Raw genomic sequence first — 19,329 nt, forward strand, 5'->3', positions numbered from 1 at the left:
TGACCACCGCTGCAACCGCCTTCGGGAAAGGGAGTAATGGCCAGCTGAGGAGGAGAGATGCGGCTCTCCTCAACCCTGCTGGCAGTCTCCCCCCTCTTCACCACCTCTACGGGGTGGCTTAGCCCCGAAACCAGCCGTCTCAGGGCACTCCAGCGGTGAGCCCAGACTGAAACCGCACACGATCGTGGATTTCTGTCTGTCGCTGAAGAAGCTCAAACCGAAAGCCAGGATTCATTTTTTTTAGCAAGTGGTTCTGTGGGCGTGGCTTAGGTGGTGGGTGTGGCTTGGTGGTCATGTGACTGGGTGGGCATGGCTTGGTGGTCATGTTATTGGCTGGGTGTGGCCAACTCAATATCACTCACATCGAGGCATGCATCTCCTCGCCTGGCCTCTCATAACTGTGGGGATGCTGCAACAGTCGTAAGTGTGAAAAATGGTCATAATCACTTTTTTCAGTGGCATTGTAACTTTGAATGGTCACTCCACACAAGCAAAGTACCAGCAAAGGAAGGGAAAAGAACTCCAGAGACTTTCCTGAGACAGAAAGTCTAGTCCTGCCAAGAATGTAATAAGGGTTAACGGAGAGGCAGTTGCTGTAAGCAACACCAGAATGTTTCCTTCCTGCCTTCTTTACAGGATTAGGCCAGTAATTTCTTCTAACAACCGGTTCTCCAAACTGCTTAGAATGTTAACAACCAGTTCTAGCGAATAGGTGCGAACCTGTAGAATCCCACCCCGATCTAAGGTGTTATAATATATAATGAATAGGGAATGTGCAAAAGAATCTAGAAATTCTAGCATAACTACAGTTAATGTGCAATCTTGTGGAGTCCAAATAATTAAGAAAGCTATTGAGAGAAAATGGCCCTATTTTTAGAAGTGGAGATAATGAATATTTGTAAATACATATTTTTAAAAAGTTTAAAAATTGTAAGTGTAATATATTGCAGATGGCACAAGTTTTAATGAAATATATTTAAATGGTCTATGCCTTTTTAAACACTTTATTTTTTATCACTCTAGACTTTATTGGCAAGCATTAATGTATGCAGTTGATGAAGAAAATCTTTAATAGAAAATCTAATTTAAATATAATATGTAGTTAATTTCCATGAAGATCTATTTGGGACAAAACTATGTACAGTAATACAGTAAGTGTGCACTAGACACAGGGAGTAATTGGTATGTGGTAGTAATTAAAGCTGCAATTTTCCCAGTGGTGGGATTCAATTTTTTTTTACTACTGGTTCTGTGGGCGTGGCTTGGGCATGGCAGGGGAAGGATATTGTAAAATCCCCATTCCCTCCGCACTCCTGGGGGAAGGTTACGGCAAAATCCCCATTCCCTCCCCACACCACTAACCTGCTTTCCAGCTCCATTCTCCTGTGCAGGTTAACCAAAGAAGACCCAGCCGATCAGCTGGGACTCAGGAGGCAGAGAATAGATAGGGGCAGGGCCAATCAGAGGTGGCATTTGCCGGTTCTCCGAACTACTCAAAATTTCTGCTACCGGTTTTCCAGAATTGGTCAGAATCTGCTAAATACCACCTCTGAGTTTGCCAACAATTAAAGCTGCAGCTTCACTCTCTTTCACTCTGATAATAAAATAGCATTTTAAATAAAAATATTGTAAATACGGTTGGTCAAAATATCTAAGAATTTGGTTGCTGTTTATTGATCATGGGGTAAAACTACCTGTTTTAGCACAGTATTAAAATGCACAAGTATTTTCTTTACTCATAAAATTCAAACTAGTCACAATAATGATGCTTAGCTATTATTATATTTGTGAGATAGTTCAGACAAGAAGTACAACCAGAATCTTGAAAGTCTGAAAGTAACCTTCATTCCATCCTTCACTTTTACTTTCTTCTAAAACTATGAAGGGTCACTTCTGCAATAATTTTATCCCTCTCTTATTTTGGAACCAATTCCATTAATTAGGCTGATGTCTAGGCTGTACCTCTTCCTTCTGTCTTCTGAGATCATTCCCACGTAGCACTATATCTATTTCATAATATAGATCCTGAAAATACCAGTTTTTTTAAAAAATAATTAATTTTTCATCTGTACCTGATGACACCAAGTAAAATAAACGGAAAAGAAAATGTATAATTATACATTCTTTTATCCCCCCCGCCCCCAAAAAAAGGAAATGTAAGAGAAGAACAAAGATAATGAACATGTGTCGTATTCAGCAAAAGCTGAAATATTTGTAGTTTGGTTTATATCACTTCACTCTCAAAATACTTTGTGGAATAACTAAGTTTTAATTTGAAGAGTGGCAAAATGTTCATTAAAAAAGGTGGGAAGGTGGAAGAAAACTCTTTTTTTTTTTTTTAAAGCAAGTTTTATTAATTTCAAAAACAAACAAATCATCATCAACCATTACACATTTGAACCTTTTTCCATTATAGATTTAACAAGTCAGATAAAACCTTATCTTATACAATACATTTCTATATTATTTCATCTATTTCTTTCTGACTTGATTATCGTCACTCTCTTTCTATGTTTCTACAAGGTTTCACCAATACTCTCAAAGACATAAACAGACACAAACATACATATAAAAATCTTTTAGTAAAGTAACTTGGCCCCAGGTACCTCTCTTTATATGGGCTTTGATTATATTCATGCTCATCTTACAGATCATTACCTATTTTATTTACCATTCTGTATCTTCTATATAAACTTCTCCACACATTTCACTCTTCATAATTCTATCTTATTCAATCCATCTTAATTTAAATCATTATATTTGTATCTTTTGCCCATCCTTTATTATCCCTCTATCTCATTCCTTATAATGAAAAAAAAAAAGAATTTCTCCTGAAATCACTAATCAGAGCATGATGCCTTTCTATCCTCTCCCTAAATTAATTAGATTAACATTTATAAACACCTAATACCCAATTTGATTCTGCTTGGTACATTCTATCTACTAATTTTTACTTTTAGTAACAATAAAAACAGAGTAAAAATCAAAAATGTTTAAATACATAATATCCTCCTAAATACGTAGTTAAATAATAAATCTAAATAATAAATCTTATAGCATTCTCATTGCCTTTCCCTTCAATATTTTATTACATTTTAAAAATCAATCATTATTAAACATTTCAACATTTTAATTTCTTATTAACTCTTAAGCCATTCTAATTTTCTATTTCTAATACAAATGTTACAATACCATCTTGTGTACCTTGCAGAATCTTTTTAAGAAAATTTATGCTTTACCCATTATCCCTAAAAAGATTCCTCTTTTCCCATCTAATTTTAAAACTTTGTGGCTTTTCTCCGCCTTTCCCTTTCTTTCTTCCCCACCAAATCTTCCTACCACGCCTTCTTCTAACCTCTGTCTTGCCGGCATCCCTTCTCTGTTGTATTCCCTTTTTCTCTTGTTTGCTATCATTGTATTTATTTTGCATCATATTTTTTCTCTTTCTTAAATGTTTTTTTAGATCTTAAGTCCTTCATTTTCCTCGCTTTCTTCCTTCCTTCTTTCTTAGATGAATTTTGGGATTCATTGAAGATGGTGTCTTCATCTTCTTCTTGTTGTTCTTCTACTTCCATCTGTATTGTCTGTTCGTAGTTAACCAACGCCATTTCTAAAAAAAAGAAAAGCTTTTTCCATACCATCTTTACAGGCTGCTTTTGTTTGCTCATATTCATCCCTCAGTTCCTCAAAGGAAAAAGCCATTGTAGATCTTTTCTTTTCTTTTTTTCCCTCTTTCTTCTCACACCAACCAAAATATTCCAAAAGAAAAATAAGACAATCCCAAAGTCCACAATCCTCAATCAATCCAAGCCAAGCCAAAATTCCCCTTTCTCTTCCAGGGGTAGTATCAGACAAAGAAAAAAAGAAAATTCAAATCTGTGTTCTGAAGCCTTATTAAGATTTTATTTCTGTTTTCAAATCCTTAAGGCATCTCCTCCAACAAAGTCCAACCAGATAAATATATTTTTGTCCTCTCCCTTCCGACTTATCCCAAAAAGCTAGTTTTACCTGAAAAAAAACAGGTTTCTCAATATCCATTTATTAATTCCGTCGGGGAGAGTAAACTTTCCTTTCAGCACCTCAGAATTGCCGCTTATTTTCTCTTGTGGAAAGAATCACCAAAAAGCCATCATTTTCAGGAATTAAATTAAATATATCTTAGAGTCCTGGGTCGACCAAGAAGACTTTCACTTTTAAAACTTTCTCCTCTTCCTCCAGCGCATACTTGCCCAGCTGCTGGCTTCTTTGTGACGGCCATTACGGACCGCCGCTGCACTGTCTTGGTAAAAGGAGGTTCTGCCGGCTAGGGAGGGGTCTGCAGCACCCCAAACCCTTTCCCGGATCCCCCTACCTTCAGCTGCCCCTGCAGGGCAGCCTTGCTCCGCACCCTTTCGGATCGGAGCCCCAAAAACGGCTAGCGGCAGGATCGCGCAGCTTCGCGAATCCCTACCGCTCGCAAAGCCGACAAACCGGAAATCCCGGAAGAAAACTCTTGATAATCTTGTCTTTAAAGACAATCACATTTTTTTCCAGGTAGAATAAGCCCATCTTCATGAAAAAGGAGAAAGACAGACATTAATACACTTTTGAAGATTTCCTCCCTACCCTTAAAATATTACAAAAAATCTGGACAAATATTAAAGCAATACTAGTTCTAACGTCTGAATTATAATTCATTGAAATTCAGTTGAATGTCAAAGTTTTGAAACATTATAGAAGCAAAATATCCCTGACTTGTGAATTATGATTCCATTTCTGTTCTCGTTCTCTCGTCCCTCTCTCTCTCTCTGTGTGTCTATAAACACCTCCCATCACACACACATATAGTTATATATCTTGGCCCATGGTGAGTTATTTTATTTATTTATTTATTTTATTTATTTGATTTGCCAATTGTTTACAAGATAATAAGTATAAGTGTATACATAGTTGTGAATACATGAAATGGGTACATATAAGAAAAATAAAAGAAGAATAAGAGAAACAATAGGACAGGGATGGTAGGCACGTTGGTGCGCTTATGCATGCCCCCTACAGACCTCTTAGGAAAGGGGTGAGGTCTATAGTAGACAGTCTAAGGTTAAAGTTTTTGGGGTTTGGGGAAGAAACTACAGAGTCAGGTAGAGTATTCCAGACATTGACCACTCTGTTGCTGAAGTCGTATTTCCTGCAATCAAGTTTGGTGCGGTTAACCTTGAGTTTGTGTCTATTGTGTGCTCTTGTGTTGTTATGGTTGAAGCTGAAGTATTCATTGACAGGTAGGACATTGCAATGTATGATTTTATATACCATGCTTAAATCAGACCGAAGACGGCGTAATTCAAGGTTTTCTAGTTCTAGAATTTCAAGTCTGGTGGCATAAGGTATTCTACAACGAGTAGAGGAGTGGAGAACTCTTCTTGTGAAATGACCTCCCTCTCACAGTGCTTGAGGCTGTTAAGGGCTGGATGGGGAGAAACGGATTGAAACTGAACCCTGGCAAGATGGAATGTCTCTGGGTTTGGGGTTCTTTTTTATTTTTACTTTATATTTTAAATATATATCAACATCATTACATGAACAGTGTGGTATCTGGGTATCATTCATTTTGATACAAATAAAAATAATAATATTAGTAATATTTGTTAGTCAAACCTATGTATTAATATAAACTAGTATTAATATACATGTTTGTTTTAAAGTAGTTATTCAAAATTTCAATGTTCCATTTTAATGCCAATCATAATATTAATTGAGCATACATAGTAATACCATCTTTCAACCTCTAATCTTTTCATCTAGTTATTGCTTTTATTCTATTATATAAAAATATGTATGCTAATATTCTTCCTATTTCTTATTTCTACCTCTATTCTAGCTTCTAGTCAGGCCACCATTACTAATCCTAGTGTTAATACACATTTTATATTAAGATATAGTCCTTCATTATTTAGTAATTTAATATTTCAATATGCCATTCTAGTACCAATTTAAACATATGACTTTTGACCACTAATTTAAACATACCATCCGTCGACCTCTAATCTTTCCATCTAACTATTGCTTTATAAAAAAAAGTGTGTATTATTCCTACCTCCATTCTAGTTCAGGCCATCATTATATTAAAAAGAAGAAGAAAAAATATTTCCTTTCTATCTATCATCTTTTGTCCATCTTAATATCTTAATATCTCAATTCTATTCGTTTTTTTAGCTTGCCTCCCATACTCCTCTCTTGGATCTTTGTCTCTATCTACATCTATGTCTTCACTATTCCGTCCAAGTATTTCTCCCATCACTATCCTCCTATGCTGCCAGACCTCCAGAGTCTCTACCCAAGCCCCTATCTCCCTTTCAAAAATATCTTCCTGCTTATCTGATTCCATTTGAAGTCTCTTAAAGTACTTTCCCCTTGGTATATTTCATCAGTTATTATTATCTTCATTCTCTTCTCCTTCTCATCTTCTTGCTTTATTTGCTGATTTGTCTGTTCTATCTTTTTCTCCATTCTTTCTGTTGTCTCTTCTCTTTCCTGGACTTTTTGATCTTCATTCATTATCAGTTGTAGGGTATTTTCTATTTTACCATTTATGCCTTGCAATAGGTTCTTTTTCTCCCTCTTTTTCTCCTTCTTTTCTCTCTCTTTGTCATACTATCCTTAATGCTTTGGAACATCAATGCCATTTCTTTTGAAATTTCACTCATTTCTCCCTGGTGGAGTATCTTGTCTTATTTAAGTAGGTCCCACTCTTACTCAATAGTCCAAAAACAATATATTCAAGCCTAATATTGCTCCTCTGAGAGTATAATAATCATAGTTCTTTATATCCCAGGATTATTCAATCAGTTCCATTTAGGTAATCCAGGAAGCTTTCCAAAAGTCAAAAGTCACTTTACTTAAGAATCTTCCTTATTCTCACACTTGAGTCTCTAGTAATCATAAAGTAGATAATTATAGAACAGTAGGTATCACTGTAGTCCTCCAGATGAATTTTGTTTATTTCTCTTATCAGAAATTTTCCCAGGCTTGTAGGGGTATCGTATATTTTCCATTCATCAGTAGATGGCACCCTCACCTTAGATTTTAGCATATTTTGAACCATGGAGAATTGCTATCTCCGCTCTTGGTCTTCTGAACCAACAATTTTTGCTCACAGCCATTCACACCCTAGTCAGTTCCCATCTTGACTTGCAATGCATTCTACACACACACACACATACAATGTGTGTATGTATATTCAATAAACCAACCATGTAATAAGTTAGCAGATTCATAACTGTAGCAATATTTGTTCAATCCTTCAAATATAATGCTGTTATTAAAATTATGCATATTATAAAATCCTTTTGTTTACTTTGAATGCTATGATTTTAAAAACAATCATAATTATTTAATTACGATGATACAACAGCTCAAAATGTATTAACATGTCCCCATATATATATATATATCAAATAACTTATCTGAAATCTGATCAATGGAACAAAATCAAAATGTATTACTTATAAATCAAGAACTCAGTCATATTAGTGTATTACTTTGACACAAATCAATTTTTTAAAAGAGATAAAACCTTAATTTGAGATATAATTATTTAATTTGCTTAATAAGCTTTAAATTAAATGTTCTCATGACTCCATCACTTGGGCAAGCTATGAATTAATTATACTTCATGCAATATTCCAGACTAATTTTTGTTGCTGATATGGCCATGTTTTATAAGAATTTACCTTCACAGTATGCACTGTCATCTCGAAGAGCTCGGAAACCATCTCGGCAGCTACAAACTGACTTTTCTTCAACATTTTGGCAAAAAGAATTCTCTAAACACTTATGTCCTTCAGAGCAAAAATCGTGGCCTAAAAACAAACAAACAAACAAAGCCTAAGTAGTTGACATTGAAGAAACATACAGTAGTGATCCTCTAAACATGAACCAAAGCAATGAAAATGAATGTTTCTTTATTCAAATTCCCTCTAACAATGATTCCTGGGCTCCCACCCAAACTTCACCAGGAGGTCAACAATATATTGGCCAAGAATAGTAGAGGAGATAGAAAGGGTACAACAACAGTCATGAATAGATAAGAAAAGCTCCCAAACAGTAATATTATATTATCAACAGTAATATCATCAGCCAGACCTAGCCTTGGTCTTGATGTCAACCCTGATTTACATTTTTCAAAATCAAAGAATAAACATTTCTTTTAAAATTATTGTTTCTTTCCTCTGGGTCACTTGAATTGAATTAAGTCTCAAAGGGCACCTTGAATTCATACAAATGTCAGTGCATATCTCATTCAGATATTTAGCATAAAGTTCATTAATAATGCTTAACGAGCTGAATGGAAAGAAATTAGCAAGATCAGATTTATCACTTTTCTTAAAGATTGTGACAGTTGCAAAACAGCACTAGTATTTGGCCATCTGTTTAGAGCAATTGGTTTATTAATTTCATTAAGGCTTGATGTCTTTAAGTTGCGAAGTTCATCTTGAAGAAAGGGACCACCTTTCCTATAAGTTCTGTTGCATGTAACTAATTAAGACCACCTTTCCTATAAATTCCGTTACATGTAACTTTTTCATCAAGCTAAGGTTGTGGCCCTAGGGCAATTCTTTGACTAATTAGAGGCTTCACTTTTGAAGACCTCAGAATAGAAATAATGAAGTTATGAAATATGTTCAGAAATTTGTACCGAGACCCTGGATTATATAAAGAGCGTTTCAGTTGGGAAGACAATAGAAACCAAAAGAAAAAAGAGAGAGAAGTAACATTTTTTGATCATCTTATTTGAAAACTGTTGTGTGTAGTTATATTAACCTCATTCTTCTGTCTATTTGTCATAGAACACCCTAATCTTAGCCTAATCATTAATAACACAAGATTCTGAAAGTGTCCTCATTTTACGACTCAGGAGGATGGAAGGCTGAGTCACCCTTGAGCCTAATGAAATTCAAACTGCCAAATTGCAGTCAGACGGCAGTCAGCAGAAGTAGCCTGCAGTGCTGCATTCTAATCACTGCACCACTACAGCTCATAGAATACTTTGAAAAAATTGATAAATCGTCAGATATTTCAAAAATGTTGCTGTCATGAGTATGAATTACATGATCCTTGTTATTTTCATAATTAGAACTGTGTGTGTTTTTTCTAAATATAACTTGGTGAAAATATGCTTTGTCACGTAAGGGGTATCTCAAGATTATTCCATTAAATTTCTACCTCTTCAGCAATAATAAAGGAAGTGGAATTGGCACATGGAATTGACACCTATGCCAACTGAACAATTATTGTATGCCAACCATACAATAATTGTACAGTGGTAAGCATTTCGAGAAATTTTCGTGTCAATTTATGTTGCATCTATTCATATATATTGTATACTGGCAAGTATTTTTTTAAAAAATTGCTTTTACAATAAAACAGTAAATATGGTATTAAAAAGCTTGAAATAACTACTGTAAGATAAAATTATATGAATATGGCTGGCATTTTTTTTTTGTTTTTTGTTTTATCTTACCTTTACAAAGTTTGCAACAACTTTTAGATAAGGATATTTGTTCAGACTCAGGACAGTTCAAAGCAGGACAATTCGACTCCATTGTACGTTGCATTTTGTAATTCTATTGAATCAAGATTATTATTTGTGTTGGCTATGAAATATATTTTGGGCATAATTATATCATTCAATAAAAACACAATTGCATAATTAATAACCAGTTGTATTCACATAAATAATCTGGGTAGAAACTATTTGAAATCTCTTTTGTTTATAAAACATTATTGTGCTGTTTATTTTTATTGTTTCACATGGATTTACTAGTCAAATATCATCTATTTCACCATGCAGTTGGTCATATGGTCAGATATCATACCTAACATATTTGTGCGATTTTGACAGAAATAGAAAATTCTGATGGGTGATATGAATTTTAGTATATCTACTTAGATATCTCTGGCTCAGATACGTAGATGACACCTTCATAATCTGGCCACACGGGAAAGAAAAACTGAACAACTTCCTCACACACCTCAACAGCCTACACCCCAAAATACAATTCACCATGGAAACAGAAGCTAACAATCAACTTCCCTTCCTAGATGTCTTGGTATACAAAAAACCCAATGGCTCCCTAGGACACACCATCTACCAAAAGAAAACACATACAAACCGCTATCTACACGCACTCTCACACCACCACCCAGCACAGATCAATTCCGTAGCTGAGACACTCATCTCCAGAACAAAATGCTTAGCTGATGAACAACACCTAAAAACCGAACTAAACACTCTCACCAACGTACTAACAGCCAATGGATTTCAAAGAAAGAAGATCACCCACCTAATCCAAAAAGAAACCCCAACCAAAATCCAAGACAGAGAACAAGAGAACGGCAAAGCCCTCCTCCCATATATAAAAGGCACTACAGACAAAATCAGCAAGATCCTCCAAAAACACAACATTAAAACAGCATTCTGCACAAACAGAAAAATATCCACCATCCTAAGAAACCCTAAAGACAAAATCGAGTTAGAAAACCAAGGAGTATATGAAATCCCTTGCACTGCCTGCCTCACCACATACATTGGACAAACTAACAGAAGAATAATTGCACGCGTTGAAGAACATAAGAACTCAATCAAAAAAGAAGAACCAACCTCTTCCCTGGTCCAACACCTCAAAGCCACAGGACATGAGATTGACTTTAAAAATACCAGAACTATCGCCAAAACTGAACACTTCAGCAGCAGAATAATCAGAGAAGCCATAGAGATAGAAAAACGCCCACACAGCATGAATAAAAGAGATGACACCTCCCGCTTACCAGCCATTTGGAAACCCGCCCTCATGAACAGACGAGTACCCAACATGATGAATGACACCAGACCCACACCCATGAGGGCCACACAAGATGCCACCACCACACTTCCACGTAAAAAATCAGACTCACACCCACACAGAAGATGAGACACGACCACAGACCAGAAGCCGCACTGCAGCTGCATCACTACCCACTTCAAACCCATCTGAGCCATACATGAAGCGAACTGACCCCCACCATGAAGATGTGGCACGACCACGAACTCAAAGCCAAACAGCAAGATCCCAGCTCACCAGCTCAAATCCCCAGCAGCTGGGACTAGCCTGAGCACGGCCAAGCCCCCACCTGAACAGAGCACGCCTCCAGCCAATCAGAACACGGCCAGCCCCCCAACCAATCAGAACACAGCCAAGCCTCCAACCAATGAGAACACACCCCCACCCAATCAGAACGCAGCCAAGCCCCCACCCAGTCAAGTCACACCCCCACTGGCAGTTAGAAGGAAGAAGCAGCTGAAAGCTCACATCACTCTGAGAAGCACAGAGCCGAAGAAGCAAGCCTGAAGATGATGAATGAGACTTCATCGAAACGTTGCCTAGATACTTTGAATCTTACGCGGGAGAAAACCCGAATAACCAAAGATCATATATATATATATATATATATATATATATATATATATATATATATATATATATATATATATATATATATATATATCATTTAATAATCATCATGATAAACTTAGTTCTTTGGGATTCTCTCTTTGTCATTAACTAACTAAATATAAAACAGCTGTAAAGGTATCCACAACTCTGGAGCACCGAAAATTATGGCTTGAGAAAAGAAAAAGGCAATAGTTTTAACCTCTCACCAATTCAAGAATGAAATTGGACAACTTATCAACCCAGATCTAAAACCCAGATGAAAACAAAAATCTTTCAATAGTATAAGTAATGATATAATTGTATTAGATTGTATCAGATATAATACAGCATTAAAAACTGCAACTAACATAAAAAGTAAAGATGATTGGGGGGAAAATAGTATATTGTTCAGAATTATTGGCATCTTTCACTCTCAAAAGACTATGGCATCATGCCCTGAAAAGAGGTCCTAAAACAGCATCTAGTGTGGCTAAAAAGGCCAATTCAAGAGTGGCAATCCTTCCACACTGAGGACAGATACAGTCTGTCCCCTGTCCAGCCCCCAGATTTCGCTGGTTCTGCGACTACCTCTTTGCCTCAGCCTGCTGAAGAGTGTCTCTTTGAATTGAAGAAGGCTATGCTGCATCCTTAGCCTCCAAGCTGAACGATCAGAAGTCAGGGTTTCCCAGCTGTTAATGTCCATTCCCAAGGCCTTTAGATCCCTCTGGCAGATATCCTTGTATCGCAGCTGTGGTCTCCCTCTAGGACGCTTTCCTTGCACTAATTCTCCATACAGGAGGTCTTTTGGAATCTGCCCATCAGCCATCCTCACGACATGCCCAAGCCAGCGTAGACGTCGCTGTTTCAATAGTATATACATGCTAGAAATTCCAGCACGTTCCTCTGCAATACAAGAGTGTGCTCAAGACACAGGCTCTATAGACCTGAATCTCTGTATGTTCCGTCAGCTTCTTATTAAGCCATACTCTCTTTGTAAGTCTGGAAAATGTGGTAGCTGCTTTACTGATATGTCTATTCAGCTCAGTGTCTAAAGAGAGAGTGTCGGAGATAGTTGAGCCTAGCTACACAAAGTCATGGATGACCTCCAGTTCTTGTGCAGAGATTGTACTACAGGGAGGTGAATCCATGTCCTGACCCGTGACTTGTGTTTTTTTTCAGACTGATTGTTAGTCCAAAATCTTGGTAGCCCTTGCTAAAACAATCCATAAGTTGTTGAAGATCTTCGGCAGAGTGAGCAGTAATGGCAGCATCGTCAGCGAAGATGAAATCCCACAAGCATGTCATCTGGACTTTGGACTCAATCTAGAGAGATTAAAGAGTTTTCCATCTGATCTGGTCCAGAGATAAATACCCTCTGTTGCAGTTCTAAAAGCGTGTTTCAGCATGACAGCAAAAAAGATCCCAAATAAAGTTGGTGCGAGGACACAGCCCTACTTCACTCCACTTCGGATGTCAAAGGAATCTGATGTTAAACCATCAAAAACTACCATGCCCTTCATTTCCTCATGAAAGGACCTGATGATGTTGAGGAGCTGAGGTGGACATCCAATCTTGGGGAGGATTTTATAAAGGCCATCCCTACTAACCAAGTCAAAAGCCTTCATAAGATCTATGAAGGCTACAAAAAGTGGCTGTTCCCTGCAACTGTCTAAGGGAAAATACCATGTCAGTAGGTGGACCTGTTGGCTTGGAATCCACACTGATTCTGAATAGACTTTATCTGCAAGCACCTGGAACCTCTTCAGTATGACACGGGCAAGCAGCTTCTCTACAACACTAAGAAGAGAGATGTCATGGTAGTTGTTACAGTCACCCCTGTTGCCTTTGTTCTTATATAGTGTGACGACACTTGCATACTTCATGTCCCGCAATACTCCACTTTCCCTCCAACAAATACAGAAGACAGCATGCAATTCAGTGGGATGATCTCTTTGCAGCACTTCAGAATTTCAGCAGGGATGTTATCTTTCCCAGGTGCCTTGCCAGAAGCAAGGGAATCCAGGGCCCCTTTAGTTCTTCTAGAGTTGGTTCACTGTCAAGCTCCTTCAAGACAGGCAAGCACTCAATGTTATTTAATGCTTCTTCAGTTACAACATTTTCTCTGGACTATAACTCAGAGTAGTGCTGTACCCAGCATATCCATCTGCTGTGCTCGGTCCTGGATGACCTCACCTGTAGCCAACTTCAGGGGGGCAGATTTCTTCTGTATTGGACCTAAGGCTTGCTTGATGCCATCATACATCCCCTTGATGTTGTCTGTGTCAGTTACTATCTGGATCCGAGAGCAAAGCTGCAGCCAGTAATCGTTAGCACATCTCTTGGTGGTCTTTTGGGCTTTACTACAAGCAGCTCACAAAACCTGTAGGTTATGTTCACTGGAACAGGCTTTATATCCAATTAGAGCTCTCCTCTTTCCTCGATGGCTGGCATCAGCTCCTCCAAGTGGGCTTCAAACCAATCTGCTGTCTTTCTGGTCTTCTTACCAAATACTAACAAGGTGGTGTTATAAACAGCATTCTTGAAATGTTCCCATCATTCAGATGCATTTGTTTCAGCTGGGCCTGGGAGAGTTTCCTTGGGTGCTTGAGCAAATTCCTCTACTCTATCGTGATTGCGGGTCTTGCTAATGCTGTTTCGTGGTCTTCCTTCCTTCTTTGAGTGATGCAATCTCTTTGTTTCCAGTTTTATTCTATTAATAGTGACAGCCAGATCACTGTAGAATTTGTCTTTAGATTCTATTGAAGATGATAGTGTCGGTGCATATGCACTAATAAGAGTAACCAGCCTTGCTGATGAATGAATATTTTCTTCATGTTAAATTCAAAACATAGTCCCCTCATCTCTTAAAACAGATCTAAAATTATTCTGAAAAAACACAGCTCTACTTTGTATAAGACGCTCACCAAAATTAATGACTCCAAAATTGGAGAAATAATTGAAGTGATATATGTTGTCTTATGAAAAACATTTGTGATAATTAATAAAGCAGACATATTTGTCCATTCCTTATAAAAAGTGTGTGTGTGTGTGTGTGTGTGTGTGTGTAGTTATAGCAGCATACTGATTATCTCAACTAAAATAAATAAATGGAGATACACTGCAAAATTGTAGAAGCAGCATATTACATAAAAATGCAATGAAATTATGAATGGCTTAAAAGCAATAATAAGTGGAGAAATGACATTGCATGACATAGTTAACAACCCGAATATTGTTCTTATATAATCTTCAGATATCCTATGAAGTATTTAGGATCCCCTTCAACCTTATTATGAAGTAACATGCAATTTTTAACAAGGATCTTCCTCTTAAAAATGACATGGAAAAATGTACATCAACTTAAAAAGCCATCATTGCCACTTTATAACATCTTCTAAAGTTTATTTATAAAATTGGACCAAATTACAGGGGAAAGAGAAATTAAAAGTAATCTTACCTTGCATTCAAACAGAATACAGACCTCTGAGTCTAAATATACTGATTGTCTTTCTCCTTCAAAATAGGTTTTGCCTTCAAACACACAGATTGCTATAAAGTTAAAAAACAGAACAATACTTTGGTACTTGGATTCTGTATAACTAACTATAGACACGTTTACACCAGTAGTGGGATTCAAATTTTTTTACTACCGGTTCTGTGGGCATAGCTTGGTGGGCCTGGCAGGGGAAGGATACTGTAAAATCTCCAGTCAGAGGTGGTATTTGCCGGTTCTCAGAAATATTCAAAATTTCTGCTACCAGTTCTCCAGAACTGGTCAGAACCTGCTGAATACCACCTCTGGTTTACACCACTTAACAGAAAACTCTAGATATTAGACACCATTTAAATATCACTTAAATTATAGCAATTCTTACTTAGCAGCTATAATTGTACAATATTGCATTTGTATGTGAGGAAATGATTATTCAGGCTAGGATCATTCTGTTTTCCTCTGTTGTCAAGCAAAAGAGACAGAAAGTGAAGCAAGGGAAAGGGAAGTTGAAATTACAACTTTTCTTAAATAGTAAATAAATACTTACTTTTATAACGTACATTTAAACAAGAACCTGTTAAAACTGAATCTATGAGAATGTTGTTATTGGTGTCTTAATGAACATGCAGGCTATATATACTTTATTTTATTTTAAAGTTTGCAAAACACTTTTGAAATATGAATAGTATTATGTATAAAATTTATATACACATACATACATAATAAGCATCTGATTTAATAAGCAACAGAGCAAGATGGCTGCAGGAGTGGACAATACATTCCCTCCATCCAACCTATCAAATAATATAATTAATATTCTAATAAGATCATGTTTTAAATCACTCTCTGAGAAAATACCCTGAGAATACATAAACCCTAATCCTTCAATTAAACATTTTTAAATTCTACTTAGATATGTTTTAAGGTAATCCATAAAATTAGGTGATAAGAAGAAAAGCAGCATCTGATTTACAACATATAATTAAATATTCACTGAACATTATTCTTCAGCATTAGCCATAATCATATGAGAGACATGAGTACTATGCTCTTACTTCCTTCTGTAACTGTAGCCTGCATGGATAAAAATTCAAATCTGCAATGGCATAAATACTCTTAAGTTAACCTTTTTCACTGTTTCCTGGTTTTTTTTAACTATGACTATCCCAACGATCTTTTTTCCAAAAGGCAACTGGAATCCTGGAACATTGGGGAACTACCTGAGGATTGGAAAAGAGCTGACGTGGTTCCCATCTTCAAAAAAAAAAAGGGGGGGGGGAGAACAGACTCAGAAAACTACAAACCAATCAGCCTAACATCAATACCTGGGAAGAGAGTGGAAAAAATAATCAAAAAACAGATCTGTGAACATCAGGAAACAAAGTTATAACTAAAAGCCAGCATGGGTTTGTTAAAAACAGATCATGCCAAACCAATCTTATTTCATTCTTTGACAAAGTGACTACATTACTAGAACAACAAAATGCTGTGAACATAGTATACTTAGACTTCAGCAAGGCATTCGAAAAAGTAGACCACAAGCTACTTCTTGGTAAACTAGAAAAATGTGGGATAGACAGCATCACTACCTAATGGATTTGTAACTGGCTAACAAACCATACCCAACAAATCATCCTTAATGGTACTACATCTACATGGAGGAAAGTAAATAGTGAAGTACCAAAGATTCTGTCTTAGGTCCAGAATTCTTCAATATCTTCATAAATGACTTAGATGAGGGAATAGAGGGGAAACCCATCAAATTTGCCAATGCCACTAAGCTGGCAGGAATAGCCAACATCCCAGAAGACAAGGTCAGGATCCAAAAAGATCTTGACAGATTTGAACAATGGAGCCTATCCAAGAAAATGAAATTTAATGTGGAGAAAAGCAAAGTTTTACACCTGGGCTGGAAAAACCAATGGTACAAGTACAGAAACCTGGCTCAAAAACAGTAGCTTGAGAAGGATTTTGGAGTCCAAGTAGACAATTGCTTAAATATGAGCCAATAGTGTGTGGCAACAGTCAAAAATGCTAATACAATCCTTGGTTGTATAAACAAAGGCATAGAATCAAAAATCACACGAAGTATTAGTACCACTTTATAAAGCCTTAGTAAGGACACACCTGGGATACTGCATTCAGTTTTGGTCACCACATTACAAAAAAATATTGAGATTTTGGAAAAAGTGCAAAGAAGAGCAAGTAAGATGATTAAAGGCCTGGAGACAAAAACATAGGAAAACAGTTACAGGATTTGGGTTTGGCTAGTCTAGAGAAAAGGACTAGTAGGACATGATAGCAGTATTCCAGCATTTGAGAGGTTGCCACAAAGAGGAGGGAGTCAACTTATTTTTCAAAGCACCAGAGGGCAGGATAAGAAACAACGGATGGAAACTAATCAAGGAAAGAAGCAACCTGAATTAAGAAGAAACTTCCTAACAGTGAGGACAATTAACCAGTGGAACACTTTGCCATCAGAGGCTGTGCGTGCTTCGTGTCTGGAGGTTTTTAAGAAGAGACTGGACAGTCACTTGTCTGAAATGGTATAGTGTTTCCTGCTTGAATACGAGGTTGAACTAGAAGACCTCCAAGGTTCCTTCCAGCTCTATTTTGACTGATTGATTGATGATTGATTGATTTTCCTCCAAGAAACTTCTTCAGAACAAACATTTTTAATAAACCAAGAAAGTCCATTTGCCTTTTGGAAAAAGCTCCTTTGGAGCAACCATAACTGGATGATTGAGAATCTCCATAGACATTTAACCATGACTGTTTTTCATTATTTAGTTCACAACAACATGTATTCTGGATTTTCAAATGTAACTTGAATGGTTACATCTGAGCACACTTTGCAACAAATCTGTACACCTGCTAAAATGAACTGGAAGAGGGAGAAAAAATATTATCTAGTCAGGCATGCAATTGGTAGGAGTATTTTAGTCAGTGGTGGGATTCAAATAATTTAACAACCAGTTCTCTGCCTTAATAACTGGCTGGGTAGGTGTGGTTGGGTGGTCATTTGACTGGGTGGGCCAACTCGACATCACTCACGTTGAGGGGTGCCTCGCATCACCTCTCTTTGCCCCTCCCCTCCCAGCCATTCCTCCCCTTGCCTGGCCACTCACCTCACGGCTAAGCTGCCCACTCACCTGGCCTCCTGGTCCCCCGCGTTTATCAGTTATATGGTTGTCAGACAGATGTTTAGACTGGATTTGACATTTTTAGCTACCTATAATTTCCTTCCTATTTAGCTTCATTAGAGTCACCTACTCCCATATCAACCACATATCAAATATAGAATTAAAACTATTAAAAAGCATAACAGTTGAGACAAAAACCAGACCTAGCAGTCAAAAGAGGGGCTCCACTAATTTCATGATGGGGAACAGAACTCCATCTTCCAGACCCCAAAAGAGCAGGCACAGAGCACTTGCAACAGAGAAGACAGAAGATGGCAAGTTTAATTGAGGGCACCAAGGGCACAGCCACTCTGTCCAGGTTTACCAGGCAAGCCAAAAATAACTGAAGACAGGTGGCCAAACAGATAATCAAGCCCTATGCAATCAAAGACTTTATAGGTGACAAGCAGCACTTTGAACTGTACCCAGATGCCAACTGATAGCCAATACAGTTTACATTCCAGTGATGACATGGGCACAGTGAGTAATGCCCATTACTGCTTGGGATGCTATATTTTGGATCAACTGTCATTTCTGGTGGATCTTCAAGGACAGCCCTCTGTAGAGCATATTGCAGTAGTCCAGCCAGGAGATGACTAAAATGCAATTGCCTCAAGGTCAAGGAACAGGTCAAATGGTACACATGAGAAACCTCTACAAAGGTCCTCCTACCACAGCTGCCACATGCTCATCAAGCTGCAAGTCCAGGACTGCCAAGCAGCGCAGAGGAACATGCAATCCCATCTAGGACTGTGTTGTGCTGCCAAGTAGGGTTCACCCAACAAACACACACAGCGGGGGAGGGAGAGAAACTTCCTGGACTTTACTTTTATCCTTATTAAAATTCATTGGCAAATTCATTATTTACTAGGTGTTGCTGCATGCAAAGACTGACTTGTTGGGATAATCCTTGGAGTGGATCTTTCCCCATGAACCAGCAAAACAGTGGGCATGAAATGGACTTCTCCCAATGCCAATCTATCTGGTGAGTGGAACTGCACCTCTTCCAAGGAACTATTGGGGGAGGCTGAATGGTGCCCCTGCCAGACAGGCCAGTGGTGGGTGAAGCTCCATTCTGGCTGGGCTGCCTCTCCCTTCCGCTGTCACCGGGAAGCAGGCAACACCCAGAGAACTAAACTTAAAATTCAACTTTTCTTCCTTTTCAAGAAGTGACCTTGAAGGGATGTTACATTCATGTACTGGA

General features: G+C 37.6%; 1 protein-coding gene across 2 annotated transcripts in view; it reads right to left on the minus strand.

Moving 5' to 3' along the window:
- Positions 1 to 19,329, minus strand: part of NELL2 (neural EGFL like 2) — a 103,646-nt gene that overhangs the window by 44,402 nt on the left and 39,915 nt on the right. For both annotated transcript variants that reach the window (XM_087967921.1, XM_026667843.2), the window contains exons 10-12: positions 14,908 to 14,999; positions 9,500 to 9,602; positions 7,710 to 7,838 (exon numbers count right to left, since the gene is read on the minus strand). In XM_087967921.1, the coding sequence (XP_087824047.1) occupies positions 7,710 to 7,838; positions 9,500 to 9,602; positions 14,908 to 14,999 (324 nt within the window). The remainder of the gene's footprint in view (positions 1 to 7,709; positions 7,839 to 9,499; positions 9,603 to 14,907; positions 15,000 to 19,329) is intronic.

This window comes from Notechis scutatus, chromosome 6, assembly GCF_049901735.1.
Source record: "Notechis scutatus isolate UNSWTSFEM ecotype Mainland chromosome 6, rNotScu1.2, whole genome shotgun sequence".
NCBI lineage: Eukaryota > Metazoa > Chordata > Lepidosauria > Squamata > Elapidae > Notechis > Notechis scutatus.